The sequence below is a fragment of the Centruroides vittatus genome, unplaced genomic scaffold (genome assembly GCF_030686945.1).
Source record: "Centruroides vittatus isolate TY-2023 unplaced genomic scaffold, ASM3068694v2 scaffold_861, whole genome shotgun sequence".
NCBI lineage: Eukaryota > Metazoa > Arthropoda > Arachnida > Scorpiones > Buthidae > Centruroides > Centruroides vittatus.
Window position 1 is genome coordinate 1,836,661 of NW_027122718.1, and position 27,611 is coordinate 1,864,271.

General features: G+C 26.5%; 1 protein-coding gene across 1 annotated transcript in view; it reads left to right on the plus strand.

The window, feature by feature from the left end:
* Positions 1-705: 705 nt before the first annotated feature.
* Arp5 (Actin-related protein 5) overlaps positions 706-27,611 on the plus strand; it is a 36,560-nt gene continuing 9,654 nt past the window's right edge. The window contains 13 exon segments of the mRNA XM_067288601.1: positions 706-720; positions 3,136-3,235; positions 4,504-4,617; positions 6,576-6,664; positions 7,312-7,416; positions 7,956-8,067; positions 9,297-9,395; positions 9,474-9,664; positions 12,621-12,737; positions 16,679-16,780; positions 18,152-18,232; positions 19,236-19,367; positions 22,464-22,556. Coding sequence (XP_067144702.1) covers positions 3,220-3,235; positions 4,504-4,617; positions 6,576-6,664; positions 7,312-7,416; positions 7,956-8,067; positions 9,297-9,395; positions 9,474-9,664; positions 12,621-12,737; positions 16,679-16,780; positions 18,152-18,232; positions 19,236-19,367; positions 22,464-22,556 — 1,251 coding nt within the window. The 5' untranslated portion in view covers positions 706-720; positions 3,136-3,219.

Sequence of the window (27,611 nt, forward strand, 5' to 3'; positions counted from 1 at the left end):
GCCCACAGGGCGGAAGGAGTTAAAAAAAACCAAGCTTTTTTTAAAAACTCTTTTCGCCCTGTGGGCACTAAGAGGGTCTCCATTAGCAAGCCCATTATGGGTACGGCCAGGCTCCCAATGGGGCGGCCGGATGGTGGGGAACGGAGCCCGACATATTCGGAGGGACCGCCCCCGAAAAATTTCTGGGGATTTTTCGACCCTTCCGGATTCGATCCTGGGTCCTCCAGAGCGGTAGGCTGCCACCTTGACCTCTCGGCAGTCCGTCCCTCTCTGGTACCTACTTTTAACGCTTCGGCATTCTATACAAATAGTTTTTTAAATAATAAATTCGACTTCATACATCCTAGAAAGGCTTTTTATATCAAACCCATTATGGGTTCGGCCAGACATACAATGGGGCAGCCAGATGGAGAAGAACAGCGTCTGGACGGACCACCCATCGAAAAATTCCTGGGAATTTTCGACCTGTCCGTATTGTATTCCTGCTCATCCAGAGTAGTAGGCTGCCGCGATAACCGACCATCCGACCGCCAATCGGTTAAAGTTCGTTTTTTCCGAATCCCACTTTCTCGAATCTAATTTCACTGAATTATACCATGTTCTTCGGGGTTTGGCCAGGGGAGTGTCTGATGGACGGGGCCAAAGTATTCGGGACAGACCATCCAAGAAATGTTCCCGATGTTTTCCGACCATCAGATCGACCCAGAGTCCCCCAGAGCGGTAAGCTGACGTCTTTCCTGATCGCCTCGTCCATCCGGCTGTCAATAAATCTAGTTTAAACAACCAAGACGAACCGATACAGATTCGAACTTGGATCCTTCTCGATAGCATTTACCATTTTAGCCGTCCGGCTATCGTTATGACTAAATCAAATAAAATAATTTTATGAGAGAAATTTTATATTTATTTTCAAAGACGCGATATAAAAATTAAAGAATTATAATGATTTATCTTTAAACCTTAAAAAGCCGTAAAATAATTATAAAATAAAAAATTAACATTAAAAAAGATACATGTTTGGTTGGCAACACTGAGAGCTTTTGTTTCAGGTTTGTTATTTTCCATGTGTTCATGTGATAGAACATTTAGAAATTCGAGTTTTTGAGTAACAGTAATGAAATAATAAGTGGAAAATATACCCTGCCGTCGAAACTTTCCCTAAAATTTTTACACTACTAAACTTAGTACGTGTAATTATTAATAAAGGTCCTTTAGATCGTTTTATTCATATGTCAGATGATCTGTACGGTATATACCAGGGATGGCCAAACTTTGTCATATGGAATCGTACGTCCTGTAGGAAATACAACAGAGCCGCATCTTCTGTAGTATTTTAACTATATATAATATAGTTATAACTGTTCTATAGTGAACCATCTTAAAGTGTCAGTAATCATTTAACTCCTTCAACTTTATCGATATGATCAAAGTCTTCGGTTGCTTTTTCGAAATTAAGTTGCGAGTTATACTTACAATTTCTGTATATAGCCTATTACACTAGAAAATACTCAAAAAAACTTTACAAAAATATTATATATGTGTAAGTAGTACGTATCGAGTTCATAAAAATAAATTATGTATGTGGGAGCAGCTTGTGGCTAGTGAGCCAGAGTTTGGCTACCCCTGATATACACTCGGTTTACTGAAGTTGTAATGTATGTTATAGGGGAAATTAGGTGATTCAATTTTAAAAATATATATAAAATTAACAGTAAAATATCTTCAGATTTCTCACAAATAGTTGCTTTTAATTCTATTGATATTAGTTGAAATTTAGAATTAAGTGTCATGATTTTAATACTTCTATTTTATTCAGTCTTTGGTGGAATAGATAAGAACTGGAGGAAATTTATATGGTATTACTTTTAGGTCATTTGCTTATATGTTTATGTATAAAGTATCTAAAAGTAACTTCCATTATTTAGTTCCCATTATATTTAATTGTGGGAACTGAAGAATTAAATTTTGATTCATAAAATATCAGTAACACACCTTTGATATCTTAAGGTATCAAACATGTGGTATTTTATGCTTTATACATGTCTAGTTTTCATTAGTTGAGAAAATTTTGATTTATTTTTCTCTGAACATAAAGTTTTTATCAAACTTAAAATAATTGATATTTTTCTTTAAAAAATGACTTAATTTCAGAATGAATTTTTTAAAAGAATTTTCATATTATTCACAGATTTATGTGTCTAAGGTTTGCTTTTTCTTTGCAGATATCTGAAACATAATTAATTTTGGTAAATGATCACCTAGGTAGCCCTAATGGCGACACGTCCATTATTGGAGAGATGGTCGTTTTCACTACTTTTTTAGCAAAATCGATGTTTTATTTTATATTTTTTACGTAAATCACACCACCCCCACAATTGTTGACCCTTTGTGTGATATTTGTCTCCGAAGATCAGTTTTTAACATGTATCGGTCTACCCACTATCCTCATGCTTTGCATGTAGGAGTGCACTCTGTGCTGGATATCGCTCACACCTTAGTGCCCAGTCACCCCCTTAAAACTATATAACATCAAGTACTCCTCAAACAGTCTTGAAGCTGGCACAGTTGCACGGGTTAAGTTGTTAAACACAATACCGCCATTGGGGCTACCTAAGTGAACATCTACTTTAATTTTATATATGATTAGAAAAAACTTTGTTACTGTTATAATAACAATTATGTTTTCCTAGAAAAATAGTGCGTTAGATTCATATATTATTAATTAGTTAAATTTTATAATAATAATCATATGTACTGTATGCTGTATATTAACCACAATATTTACATTTTCTATATTTAATAGTTACCATAATAATCTTTGATTTTAAGATTAAAAATTATCCTTAAAGATGAATTTAATTAAAAACATTTAAAAATGAAGCTGCGAATAAAAATTAATATTTTAATAATTTAGAAGGTTCTGGAAGGAAAGAATCGACTTATAGCAGGACTTGACCCACAACTCCCACTTTGGGCTGATTCTTTTCTTCCTGAACCTTCTAAAAGTTTTTAAAAGTTGAAAAACATAATATTAAATTCATTATGATGTATGGCATATAACTTTGTAATATAATGATTAAAAAGTTATTTTTGGTTCTGTGTTTTAATTTATTAATTTAATTTGTTATATCATAGGCCAGTACTGTAAAATGAATTAGAACAGTTGAAAATATACATTAAAATGAAATTTCTAAATTGGTTAATACATATGTAATAAACATGGAAATTGTTGAAGGTAAGTACAAATGTCTTAAATTTTTAACTATTAAGTAAATTTACTACACACATAACAAAAAACATTTATTAATTCATATAATGCAAATAAAATTGTTTTAATATTAATGTTTTTATTTTCTTGACTATTGTAACCTCTATAAACAATATAACAAAATCTTCTTCAATAATATAATAAAAGAATGTGATTTTTTAAATTAATAAAAAGTTAAAGTTGATGATTAACATATAGCAATTTATAAGCTGTAAGGTAAATTGTACTAAGAAAGAATCATTTGCATATGGCACACATGAGTGTCACGATTTCCATGTTGCATTGCTCATGGATAAAACCAGAGGTGGATTAAGGTCAGTTGAGGCCACAGGCACAGAAGAAAATATCGGGCTCCTTAACAAAAAAGAGAGAAAGGGAAAATAAAAATACATGTTAACCACATTTTTAAATAAATAAAAAATATGTACTATTAACATTTTATTTCCAATAAAATTTGAATCTATCATATATTATATTCAAATTTTACCACCAATTGTAAACTTGCACGTAATTAAATTTTCACATATGAAACAAAACTTGGTGTCATTAGAAAAAAGTGTAAAGTTGGGGTTTTGCAGGGCCCTTCAGAAGTTGGGACCTAGGGTGCATGCTCTGTGTGTCTGCCATTAAATAATATAATAAACAGAAGAGTGCCAAAATTTTTACTTTGTTAAAGTTTCAAAGAATGCAACCATTGCATCAGGCAATATTTAATTTATATTCAAACTATTCCTAAAATATTTCAAATTCTGTATTTAATATTTTTAATTCTAAGGCAAAATCTGATGTTATTAGTGTTAATTTTTTAATACCTGTTTCTTTTTCTATATTTATATTTTATATATTTCATTTTTAATATTATCATGATGTTTTAAACAATAAAAATAGAAATGTCCCTTTATTTTTGTGTTAATGTGAATTTGCACTGTATATTTACAAAGAATACAATAATTATTTATTTACTTAAAATTAAATTAATTATATTTTAATTTTAACTATTTTAATAAATATTTTTAATAAGAATTAATATTTTTAGATAAAATTAAAATAACTAATTTTTAGTAATAATCTGTTTCATTTATTTACTTACAGTATTTATTTTTAATCAAAATAAGGCTGATCATATTTTTTTCTATCCTTGTATTATTTTTAATGTTATAAATAATAATTAAATATTTAACTAATTATTTTTATTCATTTAATAATTTTATTTATTAACATGAATTATTTAATAGAATCTGCTGAAGACAATGTATTTCCTATAATCGATGTACATTCTGTAGGAGAGAAATTTTTTCCATATCGATCAGAATTGAAGTTGTCAAATACTGCAATTATTATTGACAATGGTAAAATCATTTTAATATTGTAATAAAAAATGCTTTTTATGTACAGATAGATTTTTAAGCATTTTAGTATATTATTTTTTCTACAATAAAGATTTAAAACACATTATATTATTATTAGGATAAAATATTTTAAAAATTGTTTCATTCTCGTATAAATAAGTTTATAATACTGGACAGCAAGTGTTCTGTATAGCAGCCATAGTTGAGAATAATCTATCCTTGGAGTGGTTATATATTTCGGCCTTTGTAATAATGCACAATGAACCTTCCTTGACACCTTTGTATTTGCAAAGTTATAATATGGAACTTCCATGGGTTTGCCTCATATATATTGGGATGATTTCTTTAACCAATAAAATTTATTGTTCAATTAGTTGTTGGTACATAGTGTTTTGATCACACATTCTGGTGAAGAATAGGTGGGCCAGGTATATCTCTTGTATTTCAGCTTCAATCACTTTCTGTTTGCATTTAATTAATTGGGCTATGAGACATCATTCCATTTGAGGTAACAGTGTTTGGACATCTGTTGGAAATGAGTTTTACTTTTTATTATTTACATTGGCGCTACTGCTAGAATGTTACAGTCCCATATCTTAAAAAATCAAGATAATATTAAAAACAACAGACCAGCTACTGAGTTAACTAAACAGGTACTTGACCAAGGTTATCTACCACTTTGGGAACACACCAAATTACTTAAGCAGTGCAATGATAGAAGGAAATTATTTATATGGGATAACCTCTATATATTTGCAGTAAGACTGTGCAAGTAATACAAAGGTGCCAAGGAAGGTTCATTATATGTTATTATGAGAGCCAAAGCATATACTCACTCAAGGGGTGGATTATTCTCAACTAATTCCACCCACCATGGCTGCTAAAATAAGTTTATATATAAAGATTTTAGATACATAAATGTAAATTCAACTACTCAAACTAGGTATATGTAAATAAACAATACATTTATACCAATATCCAGCAAGAAAAATACAAAAATCCAAACATTTTTACTTATGTTGAATGGGCATACAGTTATCCTGATGATGATCATTCAGTGTGTGAAAATGTTTGCTTTCTTGTATTTTTATTGCTGGATATTGGTTATATATGTATTGTTTATTATAAATGTGATAAATTTTATCAGCTGTTTACTACATTATAAATCTTTTATGAGTACAGTAGAGCATCGATTATCCGACCCCCGATCAACCGTCACATTGGTTAACCGACCGCATTCTAGTCGGCAAATTCAAATGTCTGCTAGTGATGTAGCGCTACAATATTTGGTTATGTCTTGGCTACTTTAATATTATTTTTGTTAAATTTTTGCATGATTTAGCTGGAAACACTGACTCAACCATGAAAGGGAGGCCAGGATTTAAATCAGGCTTAATTTTCTATTTTTTCTTTATTTCTGTATTTATTTTGTGCAAAATAAAGAAATAATTTAACGATGATTATTATTTTTTTAAAAATTTGTTAGGCTTAACATCAATGAAAATTCAATGCAAAGTAGGTTAATAGCGATATACTAATATGCTTATTACATGGGATATACTAATATACTAATACACTGTACTAATAATGTATTTTTTCATATTTTTCGGTTATCCATTTTTTCAGTTATCCGACCAACCTCGGTCCCCAATTGAGTCGGATAATCGATGCTCTACTGTATATCATTTTTATATATCATGTTACAAAAATATTTAATAAAAAATATTCTAAAGTATATACAGAAAATTTATGTTCTTTTTATTAATCTAAAAATATAAGTTAGAACAAAATTTTAATATAAATTTATACTGATGATAGGAGACATTAATTGTAATAATAATTTTAAATTTGTCTAGTTTATACACCAAATTTTATTTATATTATTAATTTTAATTAAGATACACAATATTATTTATTGAGAGAAATAAATTTTAATTAAATATGACTTTATTTTTCAGGTTCTTATCAGTGTAAAGCAGGTTGGGCATCTGAGAAAGATCCTTGTTTAGTATTTAGAAATTTATTAGCAAAAAATCGAAATAAAAAGGTAAGTCAAATAAAGTAAATAATTTTTAAATCAAAAATGATCTATAGTTATTGCTTTTATAAATTAACACAATTTTTTTATTGAATAAGGATCAGTTTCTCTTATTACTTGATTACTTATTACTTATATACAGAAGCATATATAACATTTGTTAATTTTATAACAATGTTATTACAATAGTTTCTCACACATTTACTAAACATAAGAAAAATAAAACAGCATTAATCTTGCACAATAAATTTTTGAAAATAGTTATGTAAAGACAATATTTAATCTGTATAAGACCTGTATAAAATTGCATACAAAAACTTTTATCTTTGATAATTTCCAATTTAAGAAGATTATAATATCCCCATAATTCGTGTGCTATGGTAAATGAACAAAAAAATGTGAACTGTATTAGAATATAAATTCAAAAGCTGCATTTGAATATAACAGCTTTTGAATTTGTATACACACACACATATATATATATATATTTTTTATATATATATATTTTTTTTAAGAGTTATGATAGTCATTAAACTTTCTAAAATATTATATGTTTTAGTGTTGATGCTATTTTATTTTTACTTAATATTAAGTATAAAATAGCATTTTAAAAATAAATATAGTTTCCTAATTTAATTAAGAATTTTTTTTATTAGGATCATGATATTCAAATTGGAAATGATATATCAAATTCTGAACTTCTTTGCTTGCTTTTAAAAACGCAGTTTGATCGAAATGTAGTCACTCAGTTTGATGTTCAGGTATGTAATTTATTATTAAAAAGCATAATTTGTTAGTAGAAGTTTATAAAAAGAATAAAAAATTGATTAAATCATTGTAATAAATAGTCAATTATTGGCTTATTAAAATTATTATTTAAAAACTAAATGTGTATGAAATACAAGCTAACATTATTTATGCTTTGAATATAACACAGACTACTAGAAGAAAATATCAGTTATTTATATTTTTCAGGAATTTATTATATTAATATTTTGATACTGTACATTCTATAAAAAATATTTATGTAATTATTTTTTCTAAAGGAAAGTTCACAAAGATTGCTTAAAAATAATTTGCAAAATTTAAAATGAGCATATATTTTATTGAAAAATATTTAATAATATTTATTTATGTTTAAATCTAAAATATAATGATTTAAAATTTAAAATGTCTAAACCAAAATATAATTTAACAATAAAAATTCAAATAAAATTATTAAACTATTTGATAATTTAACTTATTGTATACTAGTTTATGGCATATTAAAGATTAAATTAAAATATTTTTCTCATTTTAGGAATTAATATTTGATCATATTTTTAGTCATCTTGGTATTAATACTTCAGGATGTGTTGACCACCCTATAGTTTTGACAGAAGCCATTTGCAATCCAAGTTATTCTAGACAATGTAAGAAAATTATTTAATAATTTTTAAATATTAAGATATAATATTATAAAAAAGATTAAAAATTTAGGATGAAATGTATATTTAAAAATGTAAAATTATACAATATTGAAGACTTATACGAAAAAAATCATTTGTGGTCTTCTAAACATCCATTCTTAAGCACTGGAACACAATCGACATTGGCAAGGTTAACGTCCTTTTATAGTCTCTCTCCACCTATATTTATGCAAATTGTTTAAAAAGTTCCTGTGATGTCAAATTTCTTCAAAATTCTTACTGTAAAAAATTTAAAATTTAAGATGAAATATATATTTAAAAATAAGAATTTTAAATTTTTTACAGTGAGAATTTCAAAGATATCCGACATCACAGGAACTTTTTAAACAATTTGTATGTATGTATGTATGTATGTATATACCAATCATTTAAAAAAGGATATAGCAAGGAAAGGAAACTATAACACAACATTAGCAACACTATAAATATTTAGATAGTATTCATAATGTTGCTAATGTTGTGTTATATTTTATTTTCCTTGCATCATATTTGTGTTCTTTGATTCTATCGTGCAATTTGCATAAAGAAAGTGTATGATAAAGTGCACCAATTTCTATGATTATCACAATGTAAGTTTTAATGTTAATATAAATGGAACATCTTATTGAACAGGAAAGAAAATATACATCTGTATTGATCTAATTATAATGATTTACATTATCAAATAAATAAATATACATTTTGTTTTCCTACAGCAAATTCAAATAATTTAAAATGAAATTTTATTCTGAAAAAATTTAAATGTATAATTTAAGATACTTTTCATATTAGATTATATTTAGTTTTTATCTGTGTTAAAATAAATTGGCTATGTCTATATATAGTAACAAAGTATTGTATAATAAATTGAATGTATTATAAATTTTTAGTGGAGTTAAAAGTGTTATAAATTAGCATATAATAAAATTATATATAAATTTTTAAAAATGAGAATAATATATAAGTACAGGGTGTGTGAGGAAGATCTACATTATTATGAAATTTTATTTGAAAAAAGTGAATTAAGCAGTCTATTGAAATGACTGCTTAATTTTTTTAAATAAAATTTTAAAATAATGTAGAGTTTTCTCAGACTCTCTGTATTATTCATATCAGACATTGAGATATTATTTTCTGGAAAATATCTGAAGGTTATAGATAAATTTAGAATTGAAAAATTTTTCATTTTTCAGTGATGTCTGAATTACTTTTTGAATGTTATCAAGTACCAAGTGTAGCTTATGGACTTGATGCTGTGTTTAGTTTTTACTACAACATTCCAAAATATCAAAGTATGGATATTTATTTTTTTGTTAAAAATAAATAATACAATTTTAACAAATATAAGAAACAAAATGTTTTATTTTTAGTTCAGAATGGTATAATATTATCTAGTAGTTACAATACAACTCATATTCTACCAATTGTACAAGGTCAAGTAGATTTTCCTCAATGTCGTCGAATAAATGTTGGTGGTAATCATTTGATAATGTTTCTTCATCGTATTTTACAGTTAAAATATCCTACGCATTTTTCTGCTATTAACAGAACCAGATGTGAGGTAATTTTTATTTGTTTATGTATGATATACAGTCAAACCTGTTTTTATGCGGTCTTTTTTTGTGCGGTATAGTTGGCGACTAGTTTCGTGTGATTTGTCATGTCTCACGTTGACTTATTATAGCTAAATAAACTTATTATAGCATAAATGAACTTATTATAGTAATATTATTGCATGAATATGCAAAAAATGAAATAATTTATTTTTTAAGTCAACAAAACACCACCTGGACAAAAATATGTAAAACAGACGATAGACGAGACGATGCAGTCAAGTGCTGACATCTGTTGTCAATAAATTCTATTTCGTACGGTTTTGAGTTATTTTCTATGTGAGACTTTTTTATGCGGTCCCTATTCACCGCATAAAAACAGGTTTGACTGTATTTGAATTTTTTAGAAATTCTTATGCTTTACACATTAAATACTTTGATTGAAATATTGAATTTATTGCTTATATTTTAATTTATAATGAGTCCAAATTAAACTTCTTAAGAGTTTATTATAGGTAAAGAATAGATATTAAAATTTGTGTGTTAAGTAATATACAGTCAAACCTGTTTTTATGCGGGGGATAGGGACCGCATTAAAAAAAACGCATTAAAAAAAATCTCACGAAACTTCACGAATGGCTGTAAATAATAGTTTTCGCAACACAATTAAAAAATAATTTTTTTATGCGGTCAACAGGGACCGCATAAAAAAAGTCTCACATAGAAAATAACTCAAAACCGTACGAAATAGAATTTATTGACAACAGATGTCAGCACTTGACTGCATCGTCTGGTCTATCGTCTGTTTTACATATTTTTGTCCAGGTGGTGTTTTGTTGACTTAAAAAGTAAATTATTTCATTTTTCGCATATTCATGCAATAATATTACTATAATAAGTGCATTTATGCTATAATAAGTTTATTTAGCTATAATAAGTCAACGTGAGACATGACGAATCGCACGAGACTAGTCGCCAACTATACCGCACAAATTAAAAATTCGCATTAAAAAAATCGCACAAATAAAAATCGCACATAAAAAGAGCGCATAAAAACAGGTTTGACTGTATATTTATAAACATCTCAAAGCCCAAGATTATTAATCAAACCAAATGATTGTTGTAATGAACCAGTAATAGTCGTGGAAAAATAGCCTAATTAAATTCTAAGTAATTGGGTACTAGATGTAGGCTATAGGTGCCATCTCTTATTAAATTAATATTTATTAAATAAATTAGAATATTCTGGAAGAAAAGAATCTGCTTGGAGTGGGACTTGAACCAGCAAATCCCTCTTAATGTGTTACTCTATGCATGTTAGTCTATGCACATCTTCATCCAACTCTTTGCTTCCAGACATATTTAAAGAAACTGTGGATGGTTATATTAGATATAACCATCCACAGTTTCTTCCAAAATATTTTAAATTATTTAATAAATATTAATTTAATTAAAATTATTAAATTTAATATGAGATGGCACCTAATGCTTACCTCTAGTACCAAATTATTTAGAATTTAATTATTAATAATAGTGGAAAAATAACCTGATTTATTACAGTGATCATTTGGCTTTGACAAAGTAATATATGCATCAAATTCATTTTAAACAAATTTGAAGAAATATTTATTTATTCAAAATAAGCATTTACATTTTAAATACAGTAGTAGTTATTAACTAAATAAAGATTTATCCATATTACATTTCTGTTATACATTTAGTTAAATTTATTGAATCCAACTTCCACTTCTAATCTGTCTTTCTCAGGTAACCTTTAATGTTATTTTAGGGGAAAATATAATATTCAAAATATGTTATTGGATTGATTTAAATGTTTTTTTAAATTTTAACTTTAAAGCATTATTTTTAAATTTATTTAAATATGTATACCAATTTACTTCACAATGTATTTTGCCATAGAAGTTTTATGTTTTCAATTCCAAAGTATACATTTGCTTAAAAATAAATTAATTTTCTGATTGTCTTTATATAAAAAGAATATGGCAAATATTAGTCTTCTCTTATTGACTAGCTATTCTTTGAAATTCTCTGTCTTTTCATTCCAGTGAAGAAAGAGTATTTAGAAAATAATACTAATTTTAAAAGTACATTAAGTGAAGATTTCAAATTTTTATTAACTCATTTCAGAAGGATTTATCTACTTTTATTATTTTCAAGATAGGAACAATTATTTTGTCACTATCAAAAAATGTTTCTAAATTTATAATTAAGCAAAAACCCAAACTTCTTAATCATGAATACATAGTTTTTTACAGTAAAAATCAATGTATCCATGATTTAAAAACAAAGTTTTTTGGAATTTTAAGAAGGCTGTTAGTCTTCATTTATCAGTTTGGGAGAATAAAGTTTATTGTTAGATGATAAAAACAATATGATTTAATAAATAAATGATACTTAAACTGCTGAAAAGAATAAAAGATATTAAATCAATATTTTTAAAACTGAATTATGAAAAATTCAAATCAAAATAGATCTTAATTATAAACATAACATCTATTAATGATAATGTGTTTAGTATTAATAATTTTCATAAAGATACACAAACTGAAAAATTAGAAATTTCAAAAGCATCTGGCAATGATGAAATGCATCTTGTAGATTATAGAATTTCATATTTTGGTCTTAATCTCATATGGGTTTGGAATTTCTTTTCACTATGATTTAATTTTTTGTTACTTTGGAAATTTCCTTAATTAAGAACACAATATAGAATAGCAACACCACATACACACACTTCTTTCATGAAACATTTTCTATTTAGAAACAATTTTAGAAATTCTTTTTCAGTTAATATAAAATATAAATTAAATTAAATTATATGCATTTCAATTTTGTTTTAATACATTTAAAAGATTTATTTAAGAAACATTTTAAATATAAAATAAACATTTAATAAATTTTTAAAGAACTTTTTATATTTATTAAATCATTTTTTGTGTGTAGAATTTAATTTGCCAACATATGAAAGTTGCCTTTAACTTCCAAGAAGAATTAGAAAATTGGAATGATATGGAGTATTATAATAAACATGTACATAAGATACAGTTACCTTATACACCTGTAAATATATATTTTTTAATTTTAAATCATCAGTAATGTTACAATATAAGAATTTATATATACAGTAGAGAGTCGAAAATCGGAATCAATTGGGGACTGGGGTTGTTCCGATTAGTCATTTGTTCCGATTACCCATTATGTACGAAAAAATACATTAACCTGTCCGATGTTCAAATTTTTCTCCGTTGCGTGTCGCTTCGTGTTGAATTTTTCTCCGTTGCGTGTCGCTTCGCATTGAATTTTCGTTGATTTTAAGCCTAACGAAAATTTTTATAATAATAATCGAGGCTATTGTATTGTTAAAAATTATTTCTTTATTTTGTACAAACAAAATAAATATATTGAAGAATATAAAAACATGAAAATTATACTTTACAAGTAAATCTAGTATCAAAAACGTTCGATTCAGCATGACACAGTCCGACTGAAAATCGTTCTGATTACCGGCCATTCCGATTACTGGCATTCCGATTAACGACTCTCTACTGTAATAATAATAATATGTATGCATGCAATGTTTTTTCCAGTTCAATTTTAGCTGATAAATTTATCAATTAAATATTTTTTCTGACCAGTTAAAAATATTTTATTTCAGTATATTTTATTTATTGCTATTTCTTAAAGACCAGACTACTTATTAGTATGCTATTGAGTATTATAATACAAATATTGTTACATTGTTATTAACTGAAGTTTGTAAATAAATTTGCAGTAGCAGCCATTATTGAAATCAACCTCCTAAAATATTTTCCTGGAGAAAAAACACCGTGTTGTTTATTTTAGTTTCAGTTTCAAGCATACAATATTGCTTTTTACAGACTTATCATACAGATAAGTCTGTAAAAAGCAATATTATATGTTTTGAAACTTAGGAGACAATATGGCTGAGTTTAGACTTTATTAATATTAGTTACAAGAAAACCTACGTTAAAAATTAGAGTAAATGAACATCTAAGAGGAATAAAATATAAATATGCAAATTTGGCTGTAGTTGAACACTGTTCAAAAAACAGGAGGATGTGAATTAGTTATAAATAAAGTAAAAATTTTGAAAACTGAAAAAAATAAAAATATTTTATATATATATATACACAAACAAATTGCAAAAGATTTCTATGTTCGGACAACGAACACCTCACAGAACAAACACAAGAAGTGACGTAAAATAATGAATACCAATTGGTCTTCCCTCGTCTTTGGGCAACAATTTGGAACTTTTCAGAGTGTGGGAGACGTCGACATCCATGCTCAACCCGGTATATACCGATCGGATAGTATTCCTCCAAACTTCGAAACTCTCCCTTGTAATTCCAGCCTTTTATTTTTCTGACAGAAACAATTCTTTTATAGTATTCGCGAGACTGTCGGGCAGGCACTCATTTTTGCATAGTCAAAAAGTGAGAGTATAACCGCAAAGGTAGAGAGTGGGCAAAAGATGTCTGATGTTGCTGGACAGTATGGCTTGAACAGTTCTATAGGCTGCAGTTCAATCTTATTTAAGAAAGATACAGTATAATCAAGAAGACTCAAACAGATTAAGGAGTAACAAAAATCACATCTGAGAAATAAAGAACATTGACGAGCTCATAATGGAACCTGAAACTGATCTGATGACAAGAATACCAAGAACTCTTGAATGAAGAACACCAAGAAACTCAGCAAGATATGTTTCTTCTGAAAAAGAGGATTAATGCCGATATCTGCTATTAAACATTTTTTGAAGAAGTGGGAGGATGTCAGAATAACGGTCTTAGAATGGCATCCAAACCACATTGAGGTTAATAGGCTTGGGAATCTCTACAATTACAATGCTATTAATTACTTCTGAAAAATCCTGAAGAAGAGAGAAAAGCAATCGACATTAGACATATTCTTTAACACCCACAAACGGAAAAAATATGACTAATAAAAATGCAAGACTATGTATGTATGTATTTTTATTATTACATATAAATAAATGTAGTGAAAAAGTATATATATTTTTTTTATATTTTGGAGTCTCCAGAATGAATTAATGAAATTCCCATAAAAACCTATGGTAAATCGATAATCGGTTAACAAACAATTCGGATATCGAACAAAGTCTTGGAATGAATTATGTTTGTTAACATATCATCCACTGTATATAAAAAGAAAATTACATGAACATGTACAAATTGTAAAAATTTCCCCAGGTAATAGAATAAATTTAAATACAGGTATGAAAATTAATGATATCTGGCAGCATATTCTATAAAGACAGTGCACTCTGTGCACATTGTTTTAATTATTGTATTTGCTCCTCCTCCTCCTTCAATAACAAGACCAGTTATGAAGTAAATCATAAATGGATGAAAAGGATAAAAGACTTTTTTTAAATGTGTTATTTTTAAAATTTATTATAAGTTGTCTTTTTTCAATTTTTAGATATAAATTATGATAAAATATTTTAAATAAGAGATTTGTATTTGGATTATATGTTAAGAAAAATCTGATTGTTGTTAAAATAATATTAAAAACTCTTTGAAAAATACAGGTATTTATGCTATTTACAATTGGCGGCGATAAATTTGTAAACCAATTTGTGATATGGCGTCTTGATACATTTATGGTATTAGGTAGTAAAAGTGATAAGAACTGATGAGGAGTATGACACCCGAAATACATTTTCTTCTAATAGCATTAAAGTCTAAATTCAGCCATATTTTCTTCTAAGTTCCTGTATAAGTCCATAAAAAACAATATTATATGCTTAAAATTCTGTGTATATAAATATATGTATCAGTTTTGATTCTTCCTGTCCTAAGGTCACAAAGAGTGAGTGGGTCTTGTTTTAATCATACTAGGATTTGCCATTTTACAAAGTGACTAGGCATGAAGGAAGGGGCCAACATATTTGGTACAGTAGCCCATAAAGATTTCCAAGGCTAAGGTTCATGACTCAATCAAACGTATCCCTCAAAATAGTAGGCTAATACCTTTACCACTTCAGCTATTTTAGGTGCATCCATATATATATATATATATATGTATGTATGTATGTATGTATTAATACACTGATGTGTTTTTCTAGAAGAATTTATTATCATTATAACATGTCTTCATTTTTCTTAATTATTTAACTTTTTTGAAATATTTGACTGTATAAAGTCTTAAAAATTAAGACAAATTTTGGTTTAAATTTGCAATCAATTTTTAGTGAATTCATAAAAATTATAAATTTTTAACTCACTAGGTAGTATCAATATTAAAGCAAAAATAAATTTTTAAAGAATCAGTTTTATATATTAAAACCATTATATTATCATGACTTCATTTGCAAATAATGTTATCTTTTACATTATAATTCTGAAAAATATTGATGTGTGTTGGAGATAATATAACAAGGCAGTTTGCCAGATAATAGTTTAGTACATAGACTTTTACTGTTAATGTTACTAAATGTTTGAAATTGAATCTTGATTTTTTAAATCAAATGATTAATTATATTAATTTTTTAAAATAAAAAATTGTTTATTCAAACTGATTTTTAAACTTATTTATATATATTAATTCCATTGCATTACTATAATAAAGTAATGCAAATAAGATATTATTTGTTTAGAATCGTCATTTTATGAGATGAATTTGGAATTTTTCTGTAAAAGTAACTTGTAAAACTTTGAATAGATAATGTATGTTTATTGATTAATTATTTTTGATAAAGTCAAAAAAACTTAAAAATGTTTTTTATTGTAAAAAGCATTATTATTATTATCATCATCAAAATTATTATTTATGTTGAATTAAAGAACCAATTTAGTAGTAACTGTCTAAAATAAGCCTTTACCAGCAGTTTATGAATTTTAGTATAATTTAGCAGTACTATTTAAAATTATTTACTCATAGGCATTATGAAATTTATATTATTGTATGCAGTTTTGTTATTCATAATAATATTTCTTAAATGACATTACATTCAGATTCCAGGAAGTCACAGTCCTGTAATAGATGGAAAAATGGAACGCTGCTTTGCAATGTTAAAACGATTACAGGAATTAAATGCTGAAAAACGAGCAGAAACTGTAAGTAAACTTTGCTTTTTACTTGTAATATTTATAATTATTTGGAAAGAAAAATGTTAAAATTTTAAAAATTAAAACAGTCCATTTTAAAAATTGTTGTAAAAGCAGGAGTATTAAAAACTAAAAGCATTGATCTTTATTTCTTAGTGTACTTAGTTTTTAAATATTTCATTTTTATGGAAAGTCGATTTTTAAAGAATTTATACAGGCTTCTGATTGAAATTTAAAAGCATTTTTTTTTTTAAATCAATAAAATAAATAAATTACAAATTTCAATAGGTGTAAGATATTTAAAATTTAAAACTTAAATGAATACTAAAACTTCTTTATTGTTAGCTGATTTAAATTATTAACATTTAAAAATGTTACGGAAATATATAATAAAATTATAAAAAATTTTTTATTATGAAAAAAACAAAGTAAACTCCACTAACTCAGAGTAATAAGGGTAAAGGTTATACAGAATGTATACTGAAGTTTTACTGCTGAATTTATTACACTACAAGAAGTAAGCTCAAAAAAGTATGACACTACAGTATATGATACAATGCATGGTATTGCAAAGATTTCTGGATATCTAAAACACTCATTACAGATATCCATTGATTAATGTGTTTAATTCATCCCTCGATGCTACTGTGTATAGCAAAATTGCATTAATCAAATACAGTGGTACCTTGGTACTCAACTGAACAATCACCACCTGTTAGAACAAATTTTTGTTTAATAACAAATATTTTTATTTTAATAAATGAAAATAGCAAATTCATCAACACTTTATTTGCTGAGAAAAACATGTTAAGTAAAAACAACTGTTAAAGCCGCATTAATTAAAATTTCTTTTGTATATAAAAAAGGATTGCTGCAATTCATTTCATGTGTTAATCAAATCTCATGTTAAGCAAGTGATACCTGTAATTATACTTTTCTTATAATTATAATTTTTCTATTGTCAAGAAATTTTAAATCACTGTACAAGTTTTTGAGAAAACTTGTCTGAGTTAGTGGGGGTTTATTGTAGTAGGATATTGTGCATTTTTCAGTTAATAAAAAATATTTTGAATTAATAAATAATTTTATTAATTGTGAATGAACATCATATAAACCATATTAGAAAAATATGATTAAATAAAATTCATTTAGTTTTTATAAGACAAATTTTTAATTATAGAAATAATTTTTATAAGATAATATATATAATAAAAACAATATCATTCTTTAGCAGATAGATTTTTGTGTCCCAATGTTGGTCTTTAAATTTAAATTTGATTATGTATTAAAATTTGTATAAGAATTTAATAAAATAATCTGTTATAGATTTCAAAGTAATGATTTTGTTTATCAGTTTGAGACATATTTTTATATTTAAAGTTAATGAGAGATGAGGAAAAGTTGCAACATTTTCTTAATATGCAAGAAATATTAGATGATGACGAAGAAGACTTATTTTTGGTAAGTTTATGAATGTGTCAATTAAAATGGTGTAATAATATATTTTAATTCTAATTGCACATTTTATTTTATATAATTTATCTTGTAGTTATTCTATATGGTAATTTCTGTAAGAATATACAATTTTACAAATATATGCAGGATGGGTCCAAAATTATGGGTCAAACTTCAGTTGATGATTCCTGCCAAGGCAAGAAACAAAATGCTCCTATAAACATATGTCCATAAATGCATAGTTAACGCAACTAAAGGTTACATTCACATGTTATTCTAGAACAATGCATGAATGCATGCTGTAACACAATTCAGATACAAACCAGAACATTCGAAAGGATGCATCAGTCTATGATGCAATGTGTGCATTCACGCATGGAGGGAGAGCTATGGGGAACACTTCAAGCATCTGCTGTGACTGGCCAGACAGGTCTGCCATACTGTTCTGTAATTTTATGCAGTGTAATAAATCCTTTATTTTGTGTTAACTCTGCATTCCTGGACTTATGTTTATAAGAGCAGTTTTGTTTCTTTTCTTGACATGAATTGCCATCTGAAATTTGTCCCCATATTTTGGAACTATCCTGTATATATAATAAACATTGCACTGTTTCAGTTAAGGTGTATTTTTTTTTAGAAAAAGGATTATAAAAAATTAAATGGGTCAAACTTTACAACATTAAATAGAAATATAATATTTAAAAATATTCTTTTTGATGATTTTTTTTATAGATAAATTTTGTGCTAACTTATTTACAAAGAAAATTTGAACAAGTTTAGTATTTATTTATATTTCTACTTAATAAGACAGATTACATTGAAACAGTTGTGTTTTAAATTTTGAAAATGTAATTAACTTTACAGTATTAAAATTATATTAGTATAAAAATTATTGCGGCATATTATTTGATAAAACATTTTACATAAACCAGTTTGAAAGGAATAAGTAAATGACATTCCTAATGTTATTACTTAATTAATGCATTTAATTTTAAATTTATTGATATAGCAAAAAAGTTTACATGAATTTGGGCTAAGTTCAGTCACGGAACTTCAGATTGCTATTAATAAATTAAATCAGAAGATTCGAAAAACAAGAAATTATGTTCCTTATTTCTCATTTGGAGAAAGTGATGGGCAGGTTTGTTTTTTATGCTACTTAATATTTTAATCAAATAATAATAAAAATTTATAAAAAATTAACTTATTATGAAAGTTCAATCTTCCAATTTTTAATTTCATTGTAAATTTTTGAAATATAATTTTTTTTTTTATATTGTTGAAACTGACTAATAAAATTTTTGTAAAATATTTCAGTTTAAACTTAATAAAGGCCTTTACAATATATTTATATACAATATACTCTTTCTTTTGTAAAGCTTTTTACTTGTAAAATTCCATAATGCATTTTGAGATAAAGTAAATAAGTTTTCTCATTAGAAAAGTTTTCAGATTACTTAATTAAAATTGTCTTTCTTCACATGTAATGATAATATGCATTGCATTTAACAATGTATTCAATGTATTCTTACTGAAGAGGTACAGTACATATGTATATGAGGGGGACACCAAAAGAAATGCACTGATATTTTTTTAAATAAAATATCCAATACATGTTATGAAATTGCTGAAGAATATAAATACATCCTTTGTATGTCTATTTATGTATAGTTTGTATACATCCCACAAGAAGAGCTTGTGGTAGATGCTTTGGAAATGATGGCACTGCTTGCCATCTGCTGAAAAACAACACATCATGATTGAATTCTTGGCATGTGAGAAAGAGACCATTGGTGACATTCCTAAATGACTGTATAAGGTGTATGCAGATGAGTTTGGCTGACTGCAGTACTGTCAGTCATTGGGCTGTGTGAATTTTGGTGTAAGATAGACATGTTAGTATTCAAGATTTGATATGAAGTGACAGACTGCTAACAGCAATGTCAGAAGCCATAGTATAGCAGGTAAACAATATGAATCTCACTAACAGTTGCATAACCATGAAAGAATGAGCATTGGATCAAACATTGGAGAAGCAAGTGTGTGCAGAAAACTGTAGAAGTTGAGATTTTTGAAGGTGTGTAAGAGATGGGGAAAACCACAAAGACCCATCAATTGCAGAAGACCACAAGACCAACAGAAATTGATTTCTTCTGAACTGTTGGCATGTTTTGAGGCCAAGAGGGCTGACTTTCTGCCATGAATAGTTATGGGAGTTGAATCATGGCTCCACCATTTTAAGCCAGAAACCAAATGGCAATTATTGGAATGGCACTATGAAAATTCTCTTGAAATGCAGATATCCAAAACAATCTCATTCATTGGCAAAATGATGGCAATGATGCTTTGGGATATGAAAGGTGTTATTCTTGTAGAGATCATGCCAAAGGGATCCACCATCAATTTAGCAGCATATGTGGAGACTAACTATGTCTCCATATAATCTGCTTCATGAATGCCTATAATCATGTTTACCTCTAAAGTCAGATGACAGATATTTTCTATCAGCACGACAATGCATGGCCATATACTAATCTTCAAACCAGAGAAGCCATCAGAAAAATTAGATGGAATGTATTGCTGCACCTGCCATACAGTGCTGATTTAGCACCAACTTTCCTCTCTTTGGTCAGTTAAACTATACATGCAAGCTTTAAATTCTTCTATGACTGCGTTAAGTACAAATATAAATAAACACTCTTAAAAACTTTTATACCACAGCCGTTTTTTACTATTCTTCTAACATTTTCGGTTATTTTTAATAACCTTTTTCAAGAACAACTATAATCGAATGTTGCTGGAATTTGAACTATTGACAAAGCGTTCCACAACGATTTTTGTCAATAATTCAAATTCCAGCAACATTCGATTATAGTTGTTCTTGAAAAAGGTTATTAAAAATAACCAAAAATGTTAGAAGAATAGTAAAAAAAGGCTGTGGTATAAAGGTTTTTAAGAGTGTTTATTTATATTTATACATGCGAGAAACAAAGTTCCCTAATGAGTCAATGTGGTAGCAGAAAAAATATGACTGAAGAATGCTGGTCCTGAGTTTTGCCAAGTAGGGATACAGACACTAGTTTCAAGATGAAGTATAGCTGTTCAGAATAGTAGGAACTATGTGAAAAAATAGGACAATGTACCTGCAGGTTGAAAGTATGATCTGTGAATGTTATACAGTTGTAACATTAAAAGTCCTTTCAATAAAATATAGTGCATTTTTTCGTAGTCCCCATATACATGTATATATACACTGAATGACTATTTTATTACATATATATGGCTAGTTAGTAAGTTGATCCATCTTTGGCCTACAGGAAAACTCTGTTAATCTAGGTATGAATTCAACAAAGTATCAGAAATGTTGCACAGAAATCTTGATCTGCCTTAACATGATGGCATCATACAATTTCTGTGGATTGAATGATGTGCAGCCATGTTGTGAATTATGATGGCAATGAGGTAGAGTCAACCTCATCATCTTCATGATCCTATATCGCAATTAGATTGAGCATGAGATAGAGAACTTGAGTGTTCCATTAGAAGCCCATTAAAGCAGGCAGAACTCTATATTATTTTCTGTGAACTGCATATGCATATATAACTTGGTTAATTAGAATTAAAAAGTTAAAACTGTAATAATAATTATTATTATTGTTAAGTTAAATTAAATCAAAATTAATTAATTTTAATAGGTTCTGAGCATCATCTCCTTTTGATTTTAATCAAATTAATAATTTTCATAATTCTTCAAATCTTAAAACACTGTTAAATCAAAAAGATTTTTGTAATGAGTACCCTTTAACAATAGCCATCCTCAGACTATTTTACAAAGTTGAATGCTTAAATTGTAACAGAACACTATAGATTGAATACATAAATACCAAACAATACTTAAATTTATGCTTTCTGCTATGACTGGTTAAAAATTACATATAAATTCAAAATCATATCCTCTATATGCAATGTAATAAACATTTACATGCAATGCAGGTAGTCCAAGTAAGTACTAATCCAGGTACTAAATCACATATACAATAATGTTCTCTATCTTGGGGTCTCAAACCACAATTTCCCTGCACTTGAGACAATGTCTTGGCCTCTTGGATGGGCTTTGAAAATAGATGAAAGCATTAGCTTTTGTTTATTTAAAGGCTAATATTTTAATTTATACAATACAAAATTATTCATATTTAACTTAATTTAGTGCTTTTTTTTATTTTTTAAATACTTAAAGGAAACATCACAAAAATCAAGTTGTGGGGAGTTGGAATTACATAAATTTTCTGATCCTGAAAGTTGGATGAAAGCTGTGAAACAGAGATGTGAAGTAAGTTAGATTTTCATTAAAGTATTATAAAAGTTGAAAAATTAATTCAATAATAGATTTGAAGTTGACAGTTAATAGTTATTGAATTTGATTTTCAGGTTATCAGTTCATGAATTTTAAGATTTATATATTTCTTATATATATTACATATATGTAAATAAAATGTTCTAGCTTATTTTTAGTCTGCAATTTTTAAAAATTGTAGACCTATAAATTCCCACTGGTACCTGTCTGATGTTTGTCCTTTCTAAGCTCAAGAACAGAGTTAGACAGATGAAAGTCAAGACCAGATATGGGAACTAGGGTTTCTCTGATGGGATACTGGGAAATTCTTCTCATTCCAGGAAAACCTGCAAATTTCTCAAAAATTCACTTTTTTCTTATTTTGTGTTAAAGTTGAGGAAATTTTGCAAATATAAAGTGTAATTAACCCATAAACTGTCAGAATACATTTGTATTTATTAATTTTAAGCGTGCATATTAGTTTTTTTTAAATTGTCAATAATCAATATGTAGCCTATTTGTGACAAGACTCTGAAAATTCTTTACTTGTCAGAACCTGTAATATCTGGAATAATTGTGCTTATACTGTCTTAATCTTTAACCATGCCCAGTAGCTCCAATAACTGCATTATGCCAGATTGTGCAAATTGGGCAAGGATGCAAATGAGTACGAAGTATGCAAGTATGAAGTCTTTCTTCATAAACCTGATTATTAAAGCCAAATGAACTGCCAAATTATCGGGCTGTAAGCTCGATGCCACTATTAAAGCAGCCGAGGTAGACAAACAGAGAATAATAGACGGCAAAAGAAATACTGTAACACATCTCGAAAACAAACTAGAAATCTTTCAGACTACAGGTGAAAAAACACGTAACATCCGTCTTCTCTTAAATGCATTAAAGACGATTCCACTCACATTAATTGAATCAAAAAAGGCATTCTGGGTAGCAGGACTTTTGATTACTAAAATAAGAACCGGATTAAGTTATTGACCATCTTTGTTTTTTAAAATCTCATTATAAAAATTTATAATAATATTTTGTATTATAATAATATAATATTTTGTAATATTTTATTTAAAAAACGAAAATTACCTTTTAAGTTAGAAGTTCGATCTAAGTTCATTTTTTTCTTTAAATTTTCAACTCAATTCAAAGGCTTTTTTTTTCTTGTAAGCAGTTTCCAACAAACTTTAATAAATTTTTTCTATTTGTGAAAATTTCTATATAATTCAAAAGTAATTTTTTATACATATTTTACACAGCATTATTAATAATATTATTTTGGATGTTGCAGGACATATTAAGTTACTTAAAAACGAAAAATAATTATATCATTCAACTTTAAGATATAAAATAAATCTTAAAAATAATTAATTATATCCCGGGAAACAGTTCACTTTATTCCCGGAATCCCAGGACAAGCAAACAACTGGAAAATGAGAAACCCTACTTTATACAAACTTCTGGTTTGGAGCAGAAGTCACGTTATTTCAATTCGGAAAATTTCTATTGAATGGAGTTAGATAGATAGCAGGTATGACTCCATTGTTAACAGGAAAAGTATGATGAACAGGGCAACACATTACTAAAATTGAGAGCATTGTGATGAAAAATTTCAGCCTGGCATTATGACAATGTCATAATAAATAATTGCTTGTTGGATTTTAGTTTAAAAATTTATTCTTAACTATCAGTCGATAAAGATTGTTTCTAGAATAATAATAAAATACTAAGAACTCCACTTTTAATTGCCTTTGGCAGTTCAACACTGGTATTTCTCGTGGCTTCATAATGTTCTCCACATGATATGTAATTTATAACAAGTTTTTTGTAAATAATAATCATTTTATATATTATTTACATCTATCTAATTTATATAAATAAGTTATAGTAAGACAAAAGAAGATTCTGTAATTTAAAATGTTACAAAAATTAATAGCTATAAACTTTTCAAAGTAGACAGATTTTAAAATATTTTTTCTTGTGTCTTTTGTTTATAACTCTTGTTTAGACTATATAAAAATTTAGTCTAAACAATAAGCAATTACTTCTTAAAAGAGTATTTATTTCCATTTATATGTTTATTTAAATAAAAATATTTTATATTCATTCATTTTTCTACGCTTGACAAAATTTGAAAATGATTTAAGATATAAGTATGTAATATTCTGAAAAGGATATTATAAAATGAAAGTACTAAAACGGAAATATTAATATATAAATGTACATATTATTTTATATTATAAATTATATATAATATATATTATTACACAAACTGTATATTTTTTTAAAATAAATTAATTTGCAATTTAATGCAGTTGGCATAAAAACTGTACTTACAGTCTAATATAAGGCACAATTTATATAAAAAATTTAACAATTGTTAAAAATTAAAAAAAAGCAAATACTAAGAGATATTTAAATTATCAACCTGTAAGAAATTAACTCAATAATTTGATTAATCAGACTAATAACAGAAGTTGCCTGCCAATAAAATTATCATTTTATGGAAATGAATTTTCAAATTTATTTGACAACTGAACTAGCCAAATAAATTTAATAATTTTAAATGATGACAACAAATAGAACTGTTTAAAATTTCAAATCAGTTTTATTTTATGTAATGATTGGTTGTAACTAGCTAGTTTATTTTTCATATTTAATGATTGGTAAAAATTGTTTATTACAATAAAGAATTTTTTAAAATTATAATTTGTAATATAAAAGGTAATTTTTTATACTGTAGTTTTGTTCTTATTATTATTAAAGTTGATGAAAGTTCTTGAAAGTCTGTTTTTTTTCTCCCTGAATTTTTCTGAGAGTTATAATTTTTTTTACAAATTTTTACCTTGTTTTGTAAATTTAATTTATCTAAATTAGATGATCAAATAGGAAAGTACTTTTTTTATACAAAATTATTGAGAAGTTTCTCTGTGAAAAAGCAAATTAGCTTCATATGGAGAAATATTTATGAAGCTAATATAACTAAAAAGCTTATTACAAATAAAATATTAATATATAAAAAAATATACAGAAGTGTTCTTGATAACATTATAAATTCTTTCTCTCCTTGCTATGCTAAATAATATAAATTTTACATTCTACTTTAAGTCAATATTGAGATAATTGACTTAATATGTAATAAGAATTAGACATTAGAAGTTAGTTTATCACTAACAAACTGATCTTTAAATTATATATAAAAATTATAAAATTTATTTTCTGTTTTCTGTAAACTATTAAACTATAAAATTATTTTATTAATAAACTTAAATAAATTTTTAGTTTTCCAACTAATTCACTTTTATATATAATTATTGAACACTAAAAGATAAATTGTAGTTAAGTATTTTATTATTTATAAATATAAATTTATACAAAGTAAGAACATCTACAGTCAATAGACTTGAATACAAATATTTTTACTGTTTTACAGTGTACTATAAATATATTATCCTAAATATCTCAGGACTAAAGTAATTTTATGAAATAATGAAATAAATTTTTAACAACTTTCTATCAAAGAAAAAAGAAACTCAACAAATGAAGAATGCTAAGAAAAATCTGTAAGAGAAGAGTACATAATGTCAGTCTGACAAATTGCTAAATTATTTAAGAAATTAGATGCTGAAATATGCTAATGTTTAATATTGCATATCTTTGATATTTATGTTCTGTTAGCAACACTAATAATGAAAAAAGAAATATCTAAATTTTAAGTAATTAGTACTGTAAGATAATACTTAATTAATAAAATTATAATTTGTCTAATAAATTACTTGAGATTATACATAATAATATTAATGTCATCTATACCAAATTTGTATACAAAGTACAGTAGTTGGAATATGTGACTAGCAATGTTGTTCAGTATTAGTTTGCAAGAATTATGTTTGGTTTCCAAATTAAATCACAAATTGCTTTAAAATTTTAATTATTAACATATCAAAAGATGGCAGCACATTAATCTTTTATTCCAGTTTATTGCAAATAAATAAATAATTTGTTTGGTAAATTCTAAATTAAATAAATAATATAGCTAATCAGTTTAACATATCTTTTTGAATTGATTTGCTATGTTGTTTATTATAATTTTTAATAATAATAAAACTGAAATAGAAATATCATTAAAATTGTTATTAATAATTTAATGATTCGATGATTATTTTTCTTTGGAAAGTTTTGACTAACTGGTCCTCATCTTTTAAATCTAATAACTGCTAATATCTAATATACAGTAAAAATATCATACTTTTTATAGAGAAATGCACTTTGATATTCCAGCAAAATGACTTTATTTATTCATTTAACAGTCATTCTTGGGTCACACGTCCAAAATATAGAATAGAATAAACTTTCAAAACATTAAAGCATATAATTGTTATTTAGAACTTGTATGTTTGTGGTAAAACTGATTTTTAATTTAAGTTATGGAATTTAATTCCAATGGAACATTATGATTTTTTAAACCATCTTCCAAATGCAAGCAAGCAAAACAAAACTGTAATATACATAACATAAATAAGAATATAATAAATATAAGGGTACTAACAAATACAGTAAATTTATACCTGTACATACCTACAACATCCATACTGAAACAATTTTTTAAAAGTCTATATATTAACAACTGGGTTATGGAATGTCATGAAATAGGATATCCTGTTATGAGGGAAAATGTATTCAACATTAATGGTTAAATTGAAAAATCATTAATTCAAGTTAATTCTGATTTTGGAATATCTTATGTATATAATGCAGTTATATTAACCTCACTCACTGATTGATTCACTGAAAAAATATTTGAATGAAAACAGAAATGCAGTCAAAAAAGAGAATGTTAAATATCAGAATAAAATGTTTTGTACAAGGTATCAAACTTTAATCAGAATAAAACAGTTGCAGATAGTAGCTTTTAAGTGTCTTCTGTGTAATTTTGAAAATTTCCATTATTATTAATTTGCTTCACATTATTTTAAATTACATCATTTTCTTTTGTCTTATTATTATTTCTTACTATATATCAAAAAATTTTAATACTGAGAAGGT